At 45.9% G+C, this 18,678-nt stretch overlaps 1 protein-coding gene across 7 annotated transcripts; it reads right to left on the bottom strand.

Annotated features, from left to right (window-relative positions):
• Positions 1–758: 758 nt before the first annotated feature.
• LOC108700443 (pre-B-cell leukemia transcription factor-interacting protein 1) lies at positions 759–17,553 on the bottom strand. Of its 7 annotated transcripts, none has more exons than XM_041574622.1 (13): positions 17,475–17,549; positions 15,762–15,914; positions 12,478–12,564; positions 11,249–11,321; positions 11,089–11,156; positions 10,856–11,000; positions 10,473–10,559; positions 9,966–10,181; positions 9,613–9,636; positions 9,458–9,525; positions 5,172–5,297; positions 3,438–4,810; positions 759–3,194 (listed from the first exon to the last, which is right to left on the bottom strand). In XM_041574622.1, exons 3-13 carry the CDS (start codon positions 12,535–12,537, stop codon positions 2,459–2,461), a joined length of 2,976 nt encoding a protein of 991 aa, XP_041430556.1. In that variant the 5' UTR covers positions 12,538–12,564; positions 15,762–15,914; positions 17,475–17,549; the 3' UTR covers positions 759–2,458. The 7 variants fall into 7 exon arrangements, with proteins under 7 accessions (XP_041430556.1, XP_041430554.1, XP_018089124.1 ...); XM_041574620.1 differs by having other exon boundaries at positions 15,777–15,914; XM_041574625.1 differs by having other exon boundaries at positions 3,021–3,217; positions 15,777–15,914; positions 17,475–17,553.
• Between the last annotated feature and the right edge of the window lie 1,125 nt (positions 17,554–18,678).

Below are 18,678 nucleotides of genomic sequence, written 5' to 3'. Positions count from 1 at the left end.
TGACTTGTAACTGATTAGGGAGAGATTTCATCATGTCTGAACTGTCACTATGGGGCATTCACTAACATTATCATCATATCCCCCTTATATATTTATATATAGTGATCATATCCCCTTATATATTTATATATAGTGATCATATCCCCTTATATATTTATATATAGTGATCATATCCCCCTTATATATTTATATATAGTGATCATATCCCCTTATATATTTATATATAGTGACCATATCCCCTTATATATTTATATATAGTGATCATATCCCCCTTATATATTTATATATAGTGATCATATCCCCCTTATATATTTATATATAGTGATCATATCCCCTTATATATTTATATATAGTGATCATATCCCCCTTATATATTTATATATAGTGATCATATCCCCTTATATATTTATATATAGTGATCATATCCACTTATATATTTATATATAGTGATCATATCCCCCTTATATATTTATATATAGTGATCATATCCCCTTATATATTTATATATAGTGATCATATCCCCCTTAAAGTAATTGTTCAGTATAAAAATAAAAACTGGGTAAATAGACAGTGCAAGCTAAAAAATGTTTTCAATATAGCTAACCAAAAATGTAATGTATAAAGGCTGAAGTGACCGGATGTCTAACAGAACAGAACTTTGCAGCTTTATTTCTTACACTGAACTGTTCCTTTAAGTATCTCTACATAGCAAACCCCTGTATCCCATTCAGAAATAAAAGGTCAGGACTCAGGGGAAATCCACACACAATTCCTCTCTACTTTATTATTTGCCCTGACAGTGCATTAGCCCAGCGGCCTAACTGGGGGTTAAATAAAACTAAAGAACAATACAACACTCAGAAAGAGATGCCCCTAATCCAGTGTCCTGTATATAGGAGGGGGCACAGGGCCTGTATATAGGAGGGGGCACAGGGCCTGTATATAGGAGGGGGCACAGGGCCTGTATATAGGAGGGGGCACAGGGCCTGTATATAGGAGGGGCGCAGGGCCTGTATATAGGAGGGGGCGCAGGGCCTGTATATAGGAGGGGGCACAGGGCCTGTATATAGGAGGGGGCACAAGGCCTGTATATAGGAGGGGCACAGGGCCTGTATATAGGAGGGGGCGCAGGGCCTGTATATAGGAGGGGGCGCAAGGCCTGTATATAGGAGGGGGCACAGGGCCTGTATATAGGAGGGGGCACAGGGCCTGTATATAGGAGGGGGCGCAAGGCCTGTATATAGGAGGGGGCGCAGGGCCTGTATATAGGAGGGGGCGCAGGGCCTGTATATAGGAGGGGGCGCAGGGCCTGTATATAGGAGGGGGCACAGGGCCTGTATATAGGAGGGGGCGCAAGGCCTGTATATAGGAGGGGGCGCAAGGCCTGTATATAGGAGGGGGCGCAGGGCCTGTATATAGGAGGGGGCGCAGGGCCTGTATATAGGAGGGGGCGCAGGGCCTGTATATAGGAGGGGGCGCAGGGCCTGTATATAGGAGGGGGCGCAGGGCCTGTATATAGGAGGGGCGCAAGGCCTGTATATAGGAGGGGGCGCAAGGCCTGTATATAGGAGGGGGCGCAGGGCCTGTATATAGGAGGGGGCGCAGGGCCTGTATATAGGAGGGGGCGCAGGGCCTGTATATAGGAGGGGGCGCAGGGCCTGTATATAGGAGGGGGCGCAGGGCCTGTATATAGGAGGGGGCGCAGGGCCTGTATATAGGAGGGGGCACAAGGCCTGTATATAGGAGGGGGCACAGGGCCTGTATATATATATTATAAGTAGAATACAAATGCACACATTACATGGAGTGAGTGGCCCCTGCTGCTGCTCATCAGACTGTGCGTAGGGACCACAGCAGTTATTTCTAATCTAGAGCTGACTGGAACAAAATGTCTATTCTCTGGCTGGAGACACTGGGTACTGTGGCCCTACAGAACATGGTGGGACAGATAAGCAATGGCCGTCTCACCTCATGCCAGGGGACAGAACATTACACATGAGACAGAGGTCAGGCCGGGGGACACCATCATGAGTACAAAGGCACAGCTGATTCTGGGAAGCTCAATACAAATATAAAGGCACTGGTGAGAGACTAGAGGTTTTTGGGTAAAGGGACAAGGCATCGTCTCACACACAGGGGGTCCCACCTAATAGGATTTATAACAAAAGCACATTGTGGGGATGCAGCTGGACTCCATCCACCATCCCAGCTGTATTACTGGTGGGAGAAGTGTGTTACTCCCTGTGCACATGAGGAGTGGTGCATGAGTTACAAGGCACAAGGGGTTAAGGCAGACGGTGCTCCACATGTGAATAGTAAGGTCAGTGTGACTATTCTCTTTATATAAAATACAAACTTCCCTATCGGGGACAGAGAGAGGTAAGAACAGGGTTACTCAGTGCAATATACAGGGCACCATTACAAGGTACAGCTTGCCCTTTAATCAGCTGCCAGTTCTTTATCTCTCCCTGTCGTACTTCTTCTCCTCCTTCCAGTTATGGTGGTGCTTCTCCTTGTGGTGGTGCTGGTCGTGGTACTGACCATCCTTTGCCCACTTCGGGCTCCGTGTAGGATCCTCGTGCCTGTGGCCGGACCATTCCTCCTTGCTGTAGTACGGAGCAGGGGGGCCGTGTTCTTTCCAAGGCTTATGGCTTTGGGGGTGTTGGTGGTCCTGCTCCCCGTGCTTCTCATAGTGGGGCTGGTGGTACTGTTTGTGTTGGTCTTTATGGGCATAGTCTTTGCCCTGCCCCCGCGCCAGCCTATCCCCCTGTGGGTACTTCTCTTTGCCGTACTTCTTGCCATGCTCATGCTGCCACTCCTCCCCATGCTGATAATCCTTGTGCTTGTACTGATAATCGGGGTTCACTTGCTTCTCATAGTGGGGTTTGTGCTTGTGAAACTGCCCCTCGTCAGAGGATGCCCCGTGGCCTTTGTACCCATGAGAGTAATTCGATTCCTCACTCTCCTTGTAACGAGCTTTGTCTGCTTTGTATTTATCATTCTGGTATTGCTCTCCATGGCCTTTGTCTTTGTGGAACTTATGGTTATGGTGGGCATGGGCCTCCCCCTCGGGATACGTTGATTTTGGCGGCCTCTGTTTGTGTTCCCCATTTCGTCTCTCCTGCCCTTGATTGTGGGGTTTGGGGTAATTTTTAGCTTCGGGGTAGTTCTTCTTGTGAACTTTGGCAGCCAATCTAAAAAAGGAATTTATTGAGTCCTACAACATGTTATTAGATGAACTGCAAGTAACACTCTCCTCTTCCTGCACTCCAGCACCCACTCACTCACTCGCCCACATCAGCCCTGAAGTCTCACCCTTTCCCACTCGTTTAGGGAGTATTGGAATATATTGCCTGGGATGACATTGCAACACTAACAAATAGCTGAGGACTGGCCATACACATGTGACTACTGGCAATGCCAACACACTGACTTACCTCTTCTTGCTGATAGCGGCATCTCCAAAGAAGCTGGTGTAGACGTATTTCTCAAAGTCATCTACGATATCGTCGTCCCCAGTCTCCCTCTTCGCTAAATCCTCCAGGAAGTCTTCCATGTCGTCTACAAAGTCCCGGAAGCGGATCTTGTGGTGTGAGAAGACAGGCCCATCGAAGAAGCCGTCCAGAAGTGGAAGGAGCTCTGGGAGGGTCTTGGAGAGCTCCACTTTGGCCAGGTAATTGTGAAGAATATCTTCCAGTTGCTTCCTTTGAACTGGTTTCAGTTCCACGTTAAACAGATCCATGCCGTCCTTCCTGGCGCACTCTTCCACTCCGGAGCAGCCTTCAGGGATGCGGTACTGGTGATCCGACAGTTTCTTCCAGAATTTGTTGTGGTCATGGTGTCGGTGATGAGAGTCCTTCCCATGTGCTTGGCCTTCTTGCCCTTTCCGTTGGCTGTTCTTCTCCTCCTCCTTCTGGCTCTTGAAGTCTCTCTGTCCTTTGCGAGGGTGGAAATTGCCCCCTGTCTCTTCATGATGCTGGTGATGCTTTTCCTTCCAGTCCCTCTCAGAGGTCTCGTACTGGTGCCGTTTTGGGTCTCTCTCTTTGCCCCTCTGCTCTCTCTCCCAGGGCCGGTATTTCTGCTCCTCCCTCCTATCCTCTTGCTGTTCATACTTCTTTCTTTTCCATTCTTCATGCTGAGACTCCTTACCCTGATCCCTCCAGTGTTTAGAGCCATGTGCGGGTTTGATGAACTCCCCATTGGAAGAGGGAGTCTCGGGTCTCCGTAATTTCCCCCCCTTTTTCCACTCTTTATGGCTATGGTCTCTCCTCTCATCTTTGATTTGTTGCTTCCTCTTCTGGGCATGCTCATCATACTTCTTCTCCCATGTTTCTGATCTTTGAACCTCCAGGGCCAGGCGGCTGCTCATGTCGGAGATCTTTGCATGCAGTTGCTGCTCATCCTCAGGTTCTGCTAGCTGTGTATTAAGATTCTCCAGGTCTCGCCTGATGGAGGCCACTAAGAGTCTCTGCTTGTCCAGCTCCTGGCGAAGCATCTGTGACTCGGCCACAAGAGTTTCCTTCTGGGAGAGAAAGCCTACAATCTGATGTTGGGAGGAGTCCAGGTCTGCTTTCAGCTTTGTGTTCTCTGAGGTGAGAGCCTCCTTCCCCACCTTGCTCCCTTCCATGGCCTCCACTTTCTCTTTCAGGGCCTGCAGTTCCTCTTGGGCAGAGAGGTGTGCTGTCTCTTCCTTCAGCAGCGCCTCCTTCAGTCTCACATTCTCTTGCTTCAAGTCGTGATGCGGAGGAGCAGCAGTTGTTGTTTCCCCTTCGCTGACATTTAACATCACTTCCAGTTCCTCTTTCTGGGCCTGCAAGAAACAGGAATTGGGGTCAACTTGAACCAATAATGGCATGGAGTCAATGCAAGTCTCATTATTCACTTCCCAAAACTAAAATACAGAGAGCATCAGGCTGATGCTAAGTGATCACAAGGGCCCAGGTGGGATATTGCAATAAACATTCCTGCTAAATAATAGAATGTCCCCTGCCACTGAGGGGCACCTTGCCGGGCCCCTGTATCCCATGCGCCAGTTCCCCAACAGTATTTATAGTTCAACGGTGTGTGCCCAGTGCTCCCCGTACTGACTTATACACATTCCACTGGAGCAGTGTGAGGCCATGGAATGAGAGCAGAGCACTGGCAGCATGTATGAGCAACGGCCCAGTTACCTGTAGTGTGGCCTGCAGAAGTCGGATTTCCTGGTTTTCCTTGGCCACTTTGTCCAGAAGGCTGCTCATCACTTGTAAATTCCCAGGATCCCCAGTGAAATCCCCTGCGTGTTGCTTCATCCACTCCTGTGAAAAATCAGTGAGAATGGAGAATTCCCTGCACAGACACCAATCTGAAAACCCAAACTCCGCCACTTTACTGCATAGATGTTATGTGTGACTACTGTAGCGCACAAGTGTTGGGGATTATATGACTAAGAAGTAAACTGCATGGGGTTTGTGTAGAAAGGACATGATCTTTATCAACAGCCCACTGTTTCCTCTAATGGGCATAAGAAAAACAAAACAATAAGGAACCAGTGTATAAGGTACAGTGTAAAGGTTACCACTGTGTACGGTGGGCCCAGGCCTTCAGCAGAGGTAGCAAACACCAGGAAACATCAAAAAAAGGCTGGCACAAGCCGAACCACACAGAGTGGAGAAGCAGGAGCCGGATTGTAGAAGTTAAAAAATTACATTTTATTTTCCATAGCTAAAAGCAAAGGCCTGGACGATCTACTCTTGTTTCTAGCTGACCCTGGTCACTCTCTAGACCATACCCTACAGGTGCTAGACGAATTCCGGGACTTCTCTGGACTAGCTATAAATAAAGGAAAATCTGTAATCATGCCAATAGACCACCTCCCAAATCAGACTGATAAAATTAGCCCAGGTCTGAAATGTGCCCCCCAATTTAAATACCTGGGTATTACTATTACTAAAGATACAGCCTCATATACAACAAACAACCTAGAGCCAATTGTAGTCCATCTCAAAAAAGCTTTGTTAACATGGGCCAAATTACCGATGACACTATGGGGACGGGTTAATATTTACAAAATGATATATTTACCGAAACTGTTATATGTGCTGCTAAACTCACCAGTTAAGATTTCGCCCCTTTTCTTCAAGAAGGTTACCTCACTGCTTATTCCATTCATATGGGCTAACAAACCACCCAGAATGTCCTGGGTTGCCTTAACTGCTCCCATTGACATGGGGAGATTTGGGCTCCCGCATCTATTCCTTTATTATATAGCAGTCCAACTTTATCATATTCACTCCTGGTTTCACTCGGAAGAGGACAACCCTAACAGCATGCTATTGGGCACGCTACTAGGCTCACTAGAAGCGCTCCGCAATGTCCCCTACAGGCATCTAAGGGACTATGGCCCATTACCAACTACAGTTACTACCCCACATCATGCATGGAAATTGGCATGTAAAATCTCGCACAGGTCTATACCCCATAAGTCCCCCCATCTACCTCTTTAGAGGAATACCTACCTTCCCCAGCTCCAAGGGTTGCAAGATTTCCACTACTGACCCCAACTACGAGTCAGGTTCCTCAATGGCCTCCTGGTTGACTCTAAGTTTCCTACTATGGACCAGCTTAAGCAGAACTCGGGTCAGCAAAACATTCAGTGGTTTAGATACCTCCAACTCAGAGATGCCTTTCGTGCACAATTCTCTTCCCTGAAAATTACATATGACTCCCCCAGGTTTGAAGAATCCCTTTGGGATGTGAGTAAGCAAAAACTGGTCTCTAGTCTGTACAGGCCGTTAATAGTCTGCCTCCAGGCCCCCTTTGATAGAGCCCAACAGAAATGGCAAGCAATATTACCATCACTAGACCCAGATGACTGGGATGAGTCAACTGAAGGCCTATATGATTTCCTGATTTCAACCAGGGGCCGACTCGTTCAATTTAAGTTTACTCATCAGCTATATGTCACCCCAGTGAATCTTAAAAAATTTGGTAGATCCCCAGAAGCGAAATGCCCCAAATGTCAGCAACCCGGTGCATATGGTCTGGGAGTGTCCCCTAATCTCCCGATTCTGGACTGAAGTAATAGGACACCTGTGATCACCTAGCATTCCCAGGGACAGTCACGCAGAGGTATGTCTGTTGGGCATAGTTGAGGGATTGCTCCCACTAGTTAAATCCAGAATATGTGTAAAAACTGTCTTACTCTATGCTAAAAAATCATTGATAATGAAATGGAGGTCTCCTCATCCCCCTACATTACAGCACTGCTTCTCCCTTATAAATAAAAGCCTAGTTAATATAAAGCTGACTTACGAAGGCAGAGGATGTCCCGACAACTTTGAGAAAATTTGGTCCCCCTGGTTAGAGGCAAAACCAGAGCACGAACCTCAGATCCCTCACCTTCAAATCCCAGGTGATTCCACTTAATATGTAAAAAGGACTATTACTGTATAAATAATATGATATTGAAAATGTTGTAAAACAGAGAAATCAATGCAGACTACGTTGTATATTTGGACTATATTATTTGTTGTTGTAATCCCAACTCCCTCCCCCCATCTCTTTTAAAATGAATAAAATATACTTTCAAAAAAAAAAAAAAAAAAAAAAAAAAAAAAAAAGCAAAGGCCTGATGTGTTTCATGTCTACCAGGGACACTTAGTCATAAGCTGAGTGAGTACAACATACATGGTATTTAAAAGAGAGGGAGCCAATGGGAAATGAGTAGCCGGAGATACCTAATAAACCAATCAAAAGAGGGCCATTGGAATCCAACATGTTTAAACACACCCCAAGGCTAGAAAAGACAATAATTAACTTAATTAAGGAATACAAAATGAATATAACAATAAAAAGAAAAAAGTGGCTATTATACATAGCAGGAGACATCAGCATTTGAAATTGAATAAACTTTTTCTATCAGTGCCTACTGCTTTTTTTAAAGGCCGTTCCCATATTATCTCTACTGTAAACTTTCTTAAGCAGTCTTGTTTTTAAGTCCTCAAACTTATTAATTTTAATAAATCCTATAGCTTTGTAGGATTGGTATTTCGAGAAAATGACAAATCGTTATTAGAAATGCGGATAAAGGGGGGACAAATAGTTGTATTAAATAAAATTGATTATATAAAAGAGGCTGATAGACAATTATCTGATAAAAAATACTTACAATCATTTGGATACCAATCCTACAAAGCTATACAAAAAAACTTATATAAACTTATTTCAGAAGCTCTTGAAAATAAGATTATAGACGAAACAGTGGCTTCTTATTTAAAAGTAGAATATCCCAAATTCGAGAAAGTGTGGTCCCCTGGCTAGATATTCACGCTATAGATGATACGGGTAACTAATATGAAATAGCACATAATGTAAAGGGAGATATATCAACGTGTATGGTCTGTAACTCTGATAACTTAATTTGACTCTGAGTTCTCCTACAGTATTGAACCACTAGAAAAGTACAAATATATGTGCATTGGACAACTTTTTCTTTATCTTTACTTTCTTCTTCCTTCTTTAAGTTACACTAAATTGCCTGTTTTCAAAATGCAAAATAAAAACTTTAAAAAAAAAAAAAGTAGAATACCCCAAGACTGCAATTTTTCACCATCTTCCTAAAATTCACAAACTCACCCGCCCCCCATAGGCTGGCCCATTATAGCGGCCATCAGTTCACTGAGTGAAAATCTGTGTGCCTATATTGATTATCTGCTTCAACCGCTGGTATTCCAACTTACCAGCTATTTAAAGGATAGTGGTCACCTGATTTTTACTTTGAATAGCTTTAAATAGAAACGTGGTTTTAATTGGGCATCCATTGATGTAGTGGCCCTTTATTAATGCATCCCTCCATCTTGGATTACAGGCCATTGAATACCATCTTACTCGTCTTAGTTCACATGACTCTAACCTTATCTCATTTATCTTGCAATCCATCAAATATTTACTTACACATAATTTCTTTTTGTTTAACAACAAAAAATATTTGCAAAATTTTTCAAAACTGTGATTTTTCTATGGCTTTTCTATGATTGGTACATGTGGTAGTTCCACCCACTCATTTCCTATTGGCTCTCTCTCTTTTAAATACCTTATATGTTGTACTCATTCTTCAGCCTATGACTAAGTGTCCCTGGTGGACACGAAACGCGTCAGGCCTTTGCTTTTAATTATGGAAAATAAAATGTGATTTGTGAATTTTTACAATCCGGCTCCTGCTTTTCTACTTGGTGTGGTTCGGCTTGTGCCGGCCTCTTCTGATGTTCCCTAATGGGCATGGCTGAGGTGACTCAGGGGTATATTCATGCATGCAGTGGCAGTGTTTTTTTCATTGAGGCCCCATTCTACCCTCAGTCCAGGTATCTATGAGACCAATGGGTTAATGGATAGACCTACATAAAAGGGCACACTACAAAGAATACGACTTGTTTGGCAATGTGAGCTGGGGGGGACATGTAACAATGACAATACTCACCTGTATGGCTACAATAGACTGTGCATCCCCTCCACTCACACTGCGCAAATGCACATTCTCATAGGGGTCTGTGTATAGAGACAAGAGACAGCTCAGAGAATTTCCCCCAATAAACATAATATAGCACTCACACTCACACTCAGCAGTGCACTCACCTTCCTCTGTCATCATTCCACTGCCTGAAACACAAACCACAAGCTGATTAGTGCCCTTTCACCAGCACCCAACACTGTCCCACAGCTTCCTAACAACAGCTCTCCCATTATAGCACTAGAGTATCAGCTCCTTGGGACACAGTCTCCCATTATAGCACAGAGTATCAGCTCATTGGGACACAGTCTCCCATTATAGCACTAGAGTATCAGCTCCTTGGGACACAGTCTCCCATTATAGTACTAGAGTATAAGGGCAGGGCCTCACATTATAGCATATATAGGTCTCACATTGCTGTTAATGGCCCAAGGAGTCACGCTGGCAGGAGCCATACTAGAGAACAAACATGGCAGACCTGAGAAGAGCAGGAATCCGAGGGCTATGAGTGCCACAGCAGCAATGATGCACTTGTTGAGAGTCAAGCTGAGTGTCATGTCTGTCTCTTGCTCTGGGGTCTCTCTGGCAAAAGTAGGACCAACGTTGACTGGCGCAGCCCCCCGCACTGCACGTTTCCTGAGCCCCTCCACATCTTCCTCACTGCTCGAGCAGCTCACCTCCTCCAGCTCCTCATCTGTAGGCACAGAGTGGCAATGGGTACAGATATGAGATACTCTTGCACACACTCATCTCAAGGTGCAACTCTGCAGCAGCAAACACTCTGATCGAACCCCACCCATGATGCCCCGCCAGCAGAGATCAGAAACCCAAATGAAATGATCTTGCTCTCAGCAGCAGATAATGACTGTGCCCCTAAACCACCCCATATGAGCCCCTCTATAACCCTCGCCTATTCTTTCCCGTCAGTGCCTAGGCATGTGCCCCATGCAGTGTCGCCATCAGCAAAGCATGCCACACGCAGCACCTGCTCCACAATCCGAGTGCCGCCCCCAGCTCCTCAATCCTCCCCAGCTGGCAGGGATGTAATGGCTGAGCTTGGCAAGGAAACTCTCTTGAAGACAAGAAGGAGACAGACAGGAGGGCAGGTTTAATGGACCCTACAAATGATGGGAGAAACCACAGGATTGCAAGCGCGGGGGTGTCCTCCTCAGCTGTTCCTTATGTGCCAGGGAGGCCTAAGGATGGCAGTGGGCATTTGTGGTACATGCATTGAGATGGGGCTACACCTGTCACTCTACACAGGTTCATGCACTTGTGCCCTTGCCCATTCAGTTGCAGCAGGGGGTGCCCATACAACAGGGCATGCATAAATACATTGTAGAGAATCTGGCCAGGCTTGCTACTGACCCGCTGTCCTTGGCAGTTCTAAGCTGAGCTTCGGGTGAAGCGGTTCCAGCTCGGGGGCAGATATTTCAGGCACCTCGGGGGGGATGAACAACTGCTCCTCTTTGGTGGGGGTGGCAGCAGGCTGAGATGGTGGAGGAAGGGTCTCCTTAAGAAACAGAGAGAAATATGTGGGTGTTATTCTGTATACTGGGGGGCAGCATTAGTTAACAGACAGAGACACCCCTCAGTCCCACCTCGCTGACTCTGGAAACAGCCGACCCATCTGTCTGTGTGGCTCCCTGGTCTCTGCCAGTATCAGAGGCTGCAAGAAACAGGAGGAAGAGATCATTGGCACCCAACAGCATCCTGGGTATCTCCAGCTGCCACTGGCCTTACGGCTTCAGGGACACTTACCTGCGGACTCCTCCTCTGGTTGGACTTGATGGGCGGCCGTTTGGGAGGCTCCTAAAGTCTCTACTGGGAGACCCTGCAGAGAAAGTGAAGGGAAGTCAGAGAGAAGCAGAATGACTGTGTGTTGGAAGGAGGAAACACAGAGCAGGAACCCAACAAATCTCTCCCACCCTCTCTACAGAACAGCAAGGGGCAGGAACCCCCATTTCTTGTGTTAAAGGGTAACTAACACCACATAATGAAATATACCACTCATTGAATGTAGTGCAGCAAGTGAGCCAGTGTACAGTGGGGTACAGGGGCAGGATGAGGCAAACTTCTTCCTTAAAGAAACAGTTCAGTGTGAAAATAAAAACTGGATAAATAGATAAGCTGTCCAAAAATGTTTCTAGTTAGGCAAAAATGTAATGTATAAATGCTGGAGTGAGTGGATGTGTAACATAATAGCCAGAACACTACTTCCTGCTTTTCAGCTCTCTAACTCTGAGTTAGTCAGTGACTATAAGGGGGGCCACATGGGACATAACTGTTCAGTGAGTTTGTAATTGATCAGCCTTCAGCTCAGATTCAAAAGCAGATATGATCCATGTGACCCCCCTCAAGTTACTGCCTGGTAACCAATCAGCTGAAAAGCAGGAAGTAGTGTTCTGGCTATTATGTTACACATCCACTCACTCCAGCCTTTATACATTACATTTTTGCCTAACTAACTATATTAGATACATTTTTTATTTTGCACAGACTGTCTATTTACCCAGTTTTTTATTTTTACACTGAACAATTCCTTGAAGTGGTTTCTATTGGGTGTGTAGGGTGTGTAGGGCAGCCCCAGGGCCCGCAGATAGTCACTGGAACACTTCCCTGTGGCCTGTTTCCCTGAGTCACAGAGGAATTTTGAGAGCTGTGTCAGCTGCCCATGAAGCAGTATCTCTGTGGGGCCGTTTATAGCTCAGGATTCCGGTTACCCTGACAAATATCTCGACAGCTGCACTGCTCATTCTCCCTGCAGAGAGGGCCCCCACAGCACCCCCTTCCCCTGCTTCACCCAATGCTACAGAGACACAAAGCGTAGGGAAGAAAAACCAGTGCTAGACTGTGAGCTCTTTAGACTAGAGAGCTGATGTAACCTGACTCCATGCCCCTCCTGTTTATGTACCTGCACATAGGCTTTTTTACTTACACAGACAGCCAATAGGGTGTGAGTAACAGCCCGCACCTGCCTATGCACTTACCTCATTATTAGTGATCACCCAGTTATTCTCCGAGTCCCTGCTCTCTGCTGCACCCGACATCTTGCTCTAGATCCACTGTGTCCCTGGCTGGGGGTGAGAGAGGATCTTTCAGGTTAAAGGGGCAAATTAGAAGATATAGAGGAATTCAGGAGGTTCTGCACCTATGAAATACTAAGCACCTCAGCTCTGCTCCCACTCACTTCCCTGTTCTCCGGAGCCCTTGCACACAATATTTACCTGTCATGCAAATCAGCTCTAATACCCAAATATTTCCTGCACTGCTGCCACAGACAGGGGCCATGTTGCTACAGTAAACTATGGCAGCATAGGTATTCCGTGTACTCAGCACAATTCAGCAGGAACAGTCCCTAAGTTTGCTCATAGTCTGTACAGAGAGATCCCATAAAACTATGGTACATAGGTATTCCCTGTACTTAGCACAATTCAGCAGGAACAGCCCCTAAGTTTGCTCATAGTCTGTACAGAGAGATCCCATAAAACTATGGCAGCATAGGTATTCCCTGTACTTAGCACAATTCAGCAGGAACAGCCCCTAAGTTTGCTCATAGTCTGTACAGAGAGATCCCATAAAACTATGGCAGCATAGGTATTCCCTGTACTTAGCACAATTCAGCAGGAACAGCTAATAGGAGAATAGTTATCTCTAATAGGATGGTTGTTATGAGTGAATAGAGCAGCACAAACTAACAGCAGATAGGGTGGCCAGTAATGCTAAGTCCAGTTGCAAATCTTGTGGCCTGCAGCCATAGTGAATTGTATAGGGGCGCAATGTTAAAGGGACAGTTGGGTACCCCTGAAGGGAGAGATAGGTTACTGTGAGCAAAATATAGTGGCCGAGGATATGGCTTTGGGTGGGTTATATTATAAACTAACATAGGAAGTTTGCCTTGGCCATGTAACGGGGTGCATGTGCACATCACTGGATCCCCATATAATGAGTGTTACTTACTGAGAAGGAGCAGGAAGTCAATATTTATACAAAGAATATTATTATATTTCCAGTGCTTCCGTTCCCTAGCAACACTGCATAGCCTCATACAGATACATGGATATGCATGAGTTACTCCTAGGACTGACTATAATCCCCACTAACATTCACATCATGGCCCCAGCAGGCATTGGCACTCACATTATGGCCCTAGCACTTACAGCACAAACTCAGCAGGCAGCAGCAGCAGTCACATTATGGGCATCAACACTCACATCAGGGCACTTCATGGCTCCAGCAGGCAGCAGCAGTCACATCATGGACTAGTCTGAACAATACAAACCAAGCAGGCTCCAGCAGGCAGCGGTGCTCACATGTTGCTTATGAAATGCCCTGCAAGTCCTGGTTAAAGAATGAATTGTGTCTCAGGGGCAGAGAGAGCAGAGAGAGCAGTGGGTGGTACCTACTATATAGAAGCAAATGCTGATGGGCATGGGGAATGGGCTGACTGTGGCCAAACATGGCAAAAAGCAGCACAAGAGGATTTCTTTGGCAGCTCCTCACTGACACGTGATTGGTTGGTACAACAGGACAGTTGGGGGCTATAATATAGAAGAACATGCTCTCTTGCTGTTGTACAACCATTGCACTAGACTCATTATGGAATTGTGTGGTTCAATAACTCAGAGCAAATGTGTGAAGCTCCCCTCGTTTCATTGGGGTGACAATGTTCCTCTGACAAACATCATAGAGATGCCAACATGTACCTCCCACCCATTACATCTGAACAGTCACTGCACTCACTATAATACCAGTAAGCTCAAGCAGGAGGCACCCTTATAATGCCCATGAAATGCCCATGTAATACCCATGTACTGCCCACGTAATATCCATGTAATGCCCATATAATATGCATGTAATATCTATGTAATGCCCATGTAATACCAATATAATACCCATGTAATATCCATGTAATGCCCATATAATATCCATGTAATGCCCATCTAATGCCCATGTAATATCCATGTAATGCCCATCTAATGCCCATGTAATATCCATGTAATGCCCATATAATATCCATGTAATGCCCATCTAATGCCCATGTAATATCCATGTAATGCCCATCTAGTGCCCATGTAATATCCATGTAATATCCATATAATATCCATGTAATATCCATGTAATACCCATGTAAAACCCATGTAAAACCCATGTAATGCCCATGAAATGCTATTCATCACTGGTCAACCTGTGCCCCCTCCTGCCTGATGGATCCAAAATAAAAGCCAAACAAAACTCCCAGAGTCCCCTTGTGCCTCCCACCCAAACTCATCAGCTTGCGCCGCTAGAAAGCAACTGGCACGGGGGGTGGAGGTTCCCAGGAAAGTGACAGAGAGGGGCATTCTGAGAGGGGCACGCTGAAGGGCAAAGTCTGCCCAAGTGAGGAGAATGAAGAGCGTTGCTAGGGGCAACGGCAGAACAAATGTGGGAAAAAGAAGTTGGATGTGGGTTCCTGGCAAGGTGCAACATCTGAAGTGCAGATCAGTCACACAAGGGTGCTGGGGAGAGAGGGTTTAACCCTTCACAGGAGAGACGAGGGATGGGGCAGAGCTGCACAGTGTAAATCTAGTGGCACCTACAGGAGGGCAGATCTATAGATTAGAGAGAGGAGAGGGCCCACATTTCAGTACAAGTGCACAGGCTACAGATGAGTGTGACATGTAACATCACAAGTGTTTCACACACTGACACTTACACAAGATCTATTCATAAACTCACTATACACATAACTATCCAGTACAGATATGGGCACCCCAGAACCAGGAGAAATGCACCCTCTGAGCACCCACCCATCAACCCACAAAGCTACAACCCCCTCCTACCACACACACCGTGCTTTACTATACACACACACTTACTATACACACACTTACTATACATACATTTACTATACACACACACTTACTATACACACACTTACTATACACACACACTTACTATACACACACTTACTATACACACACACTTACTATACACACACACTTACTATACACACACACTTACTATACACACACTTACTATACACACACTTACTATACACACACACTTACTATACACACACACTTACTATACACACACTTACTATACACACACTTACTATACATACATTTACTATTACTATACACACACACACACTTACTATACATACATTTATTATTACTATACACACACACTTACTATACACACACTTACTATACAAACACTTACTATACACACACTAACTATACAAACACTTACTATACACCCATTATACAAACACTTACTATACACTTACTATAGACGCACTTACGTGCCCTCAGAAGAATTCCATAAAAGCAGCAGTTTATTGGTAGCAACTCCCTGCGCTGCTTGTGTGCGACACACTGGGAGTGAGAGACGGGCCGGCTGTTCCTCTGAGTCCCGGGGATGTGATCAGATTGCACAAACACTGAGACATAAATAGAGAAGTGAGTGAGCGACAGTGAGAGAGAGTCACAGACACTTCTACTGCTTTCTCTTTATGTAACACTTGTGCTGCCATTAAAGGGGAACGGTCGAGAAAATGAAAATTCAATATAAGTTTCCTCACACAGAAATAAGAAACTTTCTAAATACAATCAATTAAATATTCTGGATCATTTCTGAAATAATCAAGTTTATCTTCACTATTCCTCTCTCAGCATCTGTTTCTCTTCATTCTCTCTTCATGCAGCAGTTGGGTGTCAGATATTCATATTCATTCATTACATCCAATATATGTAACTGTCAGTGAATATCTGACACCCAACTGCTGCATGAAGAGAGAATGAAGAGAAACAGATGCTGAGAGAGGAATAGTGAACATAAACTTGATTATTTCAGAAACAATGCAGAATATTTAATTGATTGTATTTAGAGAGTTTCTTATTTCAGTGTGAGGGAACTTATATTTCACAATAGTTCCTTCCTTTATATCTCATTCACCATTTCTGAGATTTCAAACCCAATTTGGATGTGTAGCTGTACAATTCCATTCACTCATTTAAAGACTTGGTTCTTGGGCCCAGATCATTAGGGCCCAGTTGTACAATAGAATCAACATGAGCTTTTCAGGGTCACAAACAAACACACCTCCCCCGCAGGACTGACAACTATAACATAATAAGGGGCTCACGGCTCAGCTGAAATAAATGGACAAAAACACTGAATGTAAAGTGACTCCTCCCACTCACCTGATTATTATTTGTGTTTTCCACTCAACTCACTCACCTGCTCCTTCTTCTCCCTCTTATATCTCTATATATCTCTATATATATCTCTATATACTCTCTGTACTTTCTACTGGGGTCACCTGCTCCCTCACTGAAATCCTTGGGGCCCCGTGTAGTTCCCTGAGTGAAATCCTTGGGGCCCCGTGTAGTTCCCTGAGTGAAATCCTTGGGGCCCGTGTAGTTCCCTGAGTGAAATCCTTGGGGCCCCGTGTAGTTCCCTGAGTGAAAATCCTTGGGGCCCCGTGTGTTCTGAGTGAATCCCTGGGGGCCCCGTGTAGTTCCTGAGTGAAATCCTTGGGGCCCGTGTAGTTCCCTGAGTGAAATCCTTGGGGCCCCGTGTAGTTCCCTGAGTGAAATCCTTGGGGCCCCGTATAGTTCCCTGAGTGAAATCCTTGGGGCCCCGTGTAGTTCCCTGAGTGAAATCCTTGGGGCCCCGTGTAGTTCCCGGAGTGAAATCCTTGGGGCCCGTGTAGTTCCTGAGTGAATCCTTGGGGCCCCGTGTAGTTCCTGAGTGAAATCCTTGGGGCCCCGTATAGTTCCCTGAGTGAAATCCTTGGGGCCCCGTGTAGTTCCCGGAGTGAAATCCTTGGGGCCCGTGTAGTTCCCTGAGTGAAATCCTTGGGGCCCCGTGTAGTTCCCTGAGTGAAATCCTTGGGGCCCCATGTAGTTCCCTGAGTGAAATCCTTGGGGCCCCGTATAGTTCCCTGAGTGAAATCCTTGGGGCCCAGTGAAGCGGCAGAGCCCGGGGTATCACTCACCTGTTACAGTGAAGTCTCCCAGTTCCAGTCCTGGTCCGGCTGCCTCACAATCTCCTCACAACCTGTTCTGCACCATCAATTTCACTCTCTGCATCCCATGTGACACCGACTCACCAATCAGCGCTTCCCCCAGACAACAGCAGCCAATCGTATCCTTCCATTGTGTGTGAGTGACAACTGGCTCTGCCCCTCAAAAGACTCGACTCTGTATCTCTGGGCTGGGAGAGGGGCGGAGCCTGAGGGAGTGAGTGGCAGGTGCAGAGGGGACACATTCTTTTCATGCAGTTCTGAGACATTGGGAATATATCAGCTACTGACCTACAGAGCTTACACTCTATGTTTTGGGCCAGGGGGTGGCGGAAGTGATTATTATTATTGTATAGCCAATAGTATCACCATTCCTGCCATTGGGCCAGCAGGAGGCGTGTCACTTCCCTTCTGCCACTCCTCCTGTAACCACCGGCCTGCTGCCCTCAACCTCATGCTCCATCCACTCCTACTGTCTCCATCTTGCCCTACTGTCTCCATCTTGTTTTACTGTCTCTATCTTGTCCTACTGTCTCCATCTTGTCCTACAGTCTCCATCTTGCCCTACTGTTATCTTGTCCTACTGTCTCTATCTTGTCCTACAGTCTCCATCTTGTTTTACTGTCTCCATCTTGCCCTACTGTCTCCATCTTGCCCTGCTGTCTCCATCTTGCCCTGCTGTCTCCATCTTGTCCTGCTGTCTCCATCTTGTCCTGCTGTCTCCATTTGTCCTGCTGTCTCCATCTTGTCCTACTGTCTCCATCTTGTCCTACTGTCTCCATCTTGTCCTACTGTCTCCATCTTGTCCTACTGTCTCCATCTTGTCCTACTGTCTCCATTTGTCCTACTGTCTCCATTTGTCCTGCTGTCTCCATCTTGTCCTGCTGTCTCCATTTGTCCTGCTGTCTCCATCTTGTCCTACTGTCTCCATTTGTCCTACTGTCTCCATTTGTCCTACTGTCTCCATCTTGTCCTGCTGTCTCCATTTGTCCTGCTGTCTCCATCTTGTCCTGCTGTCTCCATCTTGTCCTGCTGTCTCCATCTTGTCCTGCTGTCTCCATCTTGTCCTACTGACTCCATCTTGTCCTACTGTCTCCATCTTGTCCTACTGTCTCCATTTGTCCTACTGTCTCCATCTTGTCCTGCTGTCTCCATTTGTCCTGCTGTCTCCATTTGT

The sequence above is a fragment of the Xenopus laevis genome, chromosome 8S (assembly GCF_017654675.1).
Source record: "Xenopus laevis strain J_2021 chromosome 8S, Xenopus_laevis_v10.1, whole genome shotgun sequence".
Classification (NCBI taxonomy): domain Eukaryota; kingdom Metazoa; phylum Chordata; class Amphibia; order Anura; family Pipidae; genus Xenopus; species Xenopus laevis.
Note: the sequence above shows the minus strand (reverse complement) of the source record. Positions and strands in the feature narration are given on the sequence as shown.

Bases quoted from the DNA above. Each gene is read 5' to 3' on its own strand.
- LOC108700443 (XM_041574622.1), bottom strand. From the start codon at position 12,537: ATGTCGGGTGCAGCAGAGAGCAGGGACTCGGAGAATAACTGGGTGATC. The intron at 11,157-11,248 runs GTAAGTGTCCCT...TGTTTCTTGCAG, and splicing joins ACCAGAGGAGGAGTCCGCAG to CCTCTGATACTGGCAGAGAC. The intron at 11,001-11,088 runs GTGGGACTGAGG...CTGTTTCTTAAG, and splicing joins CTGTTTCCAGAGTCAGCGAG to GAGACCCTTCCTCCACCATC.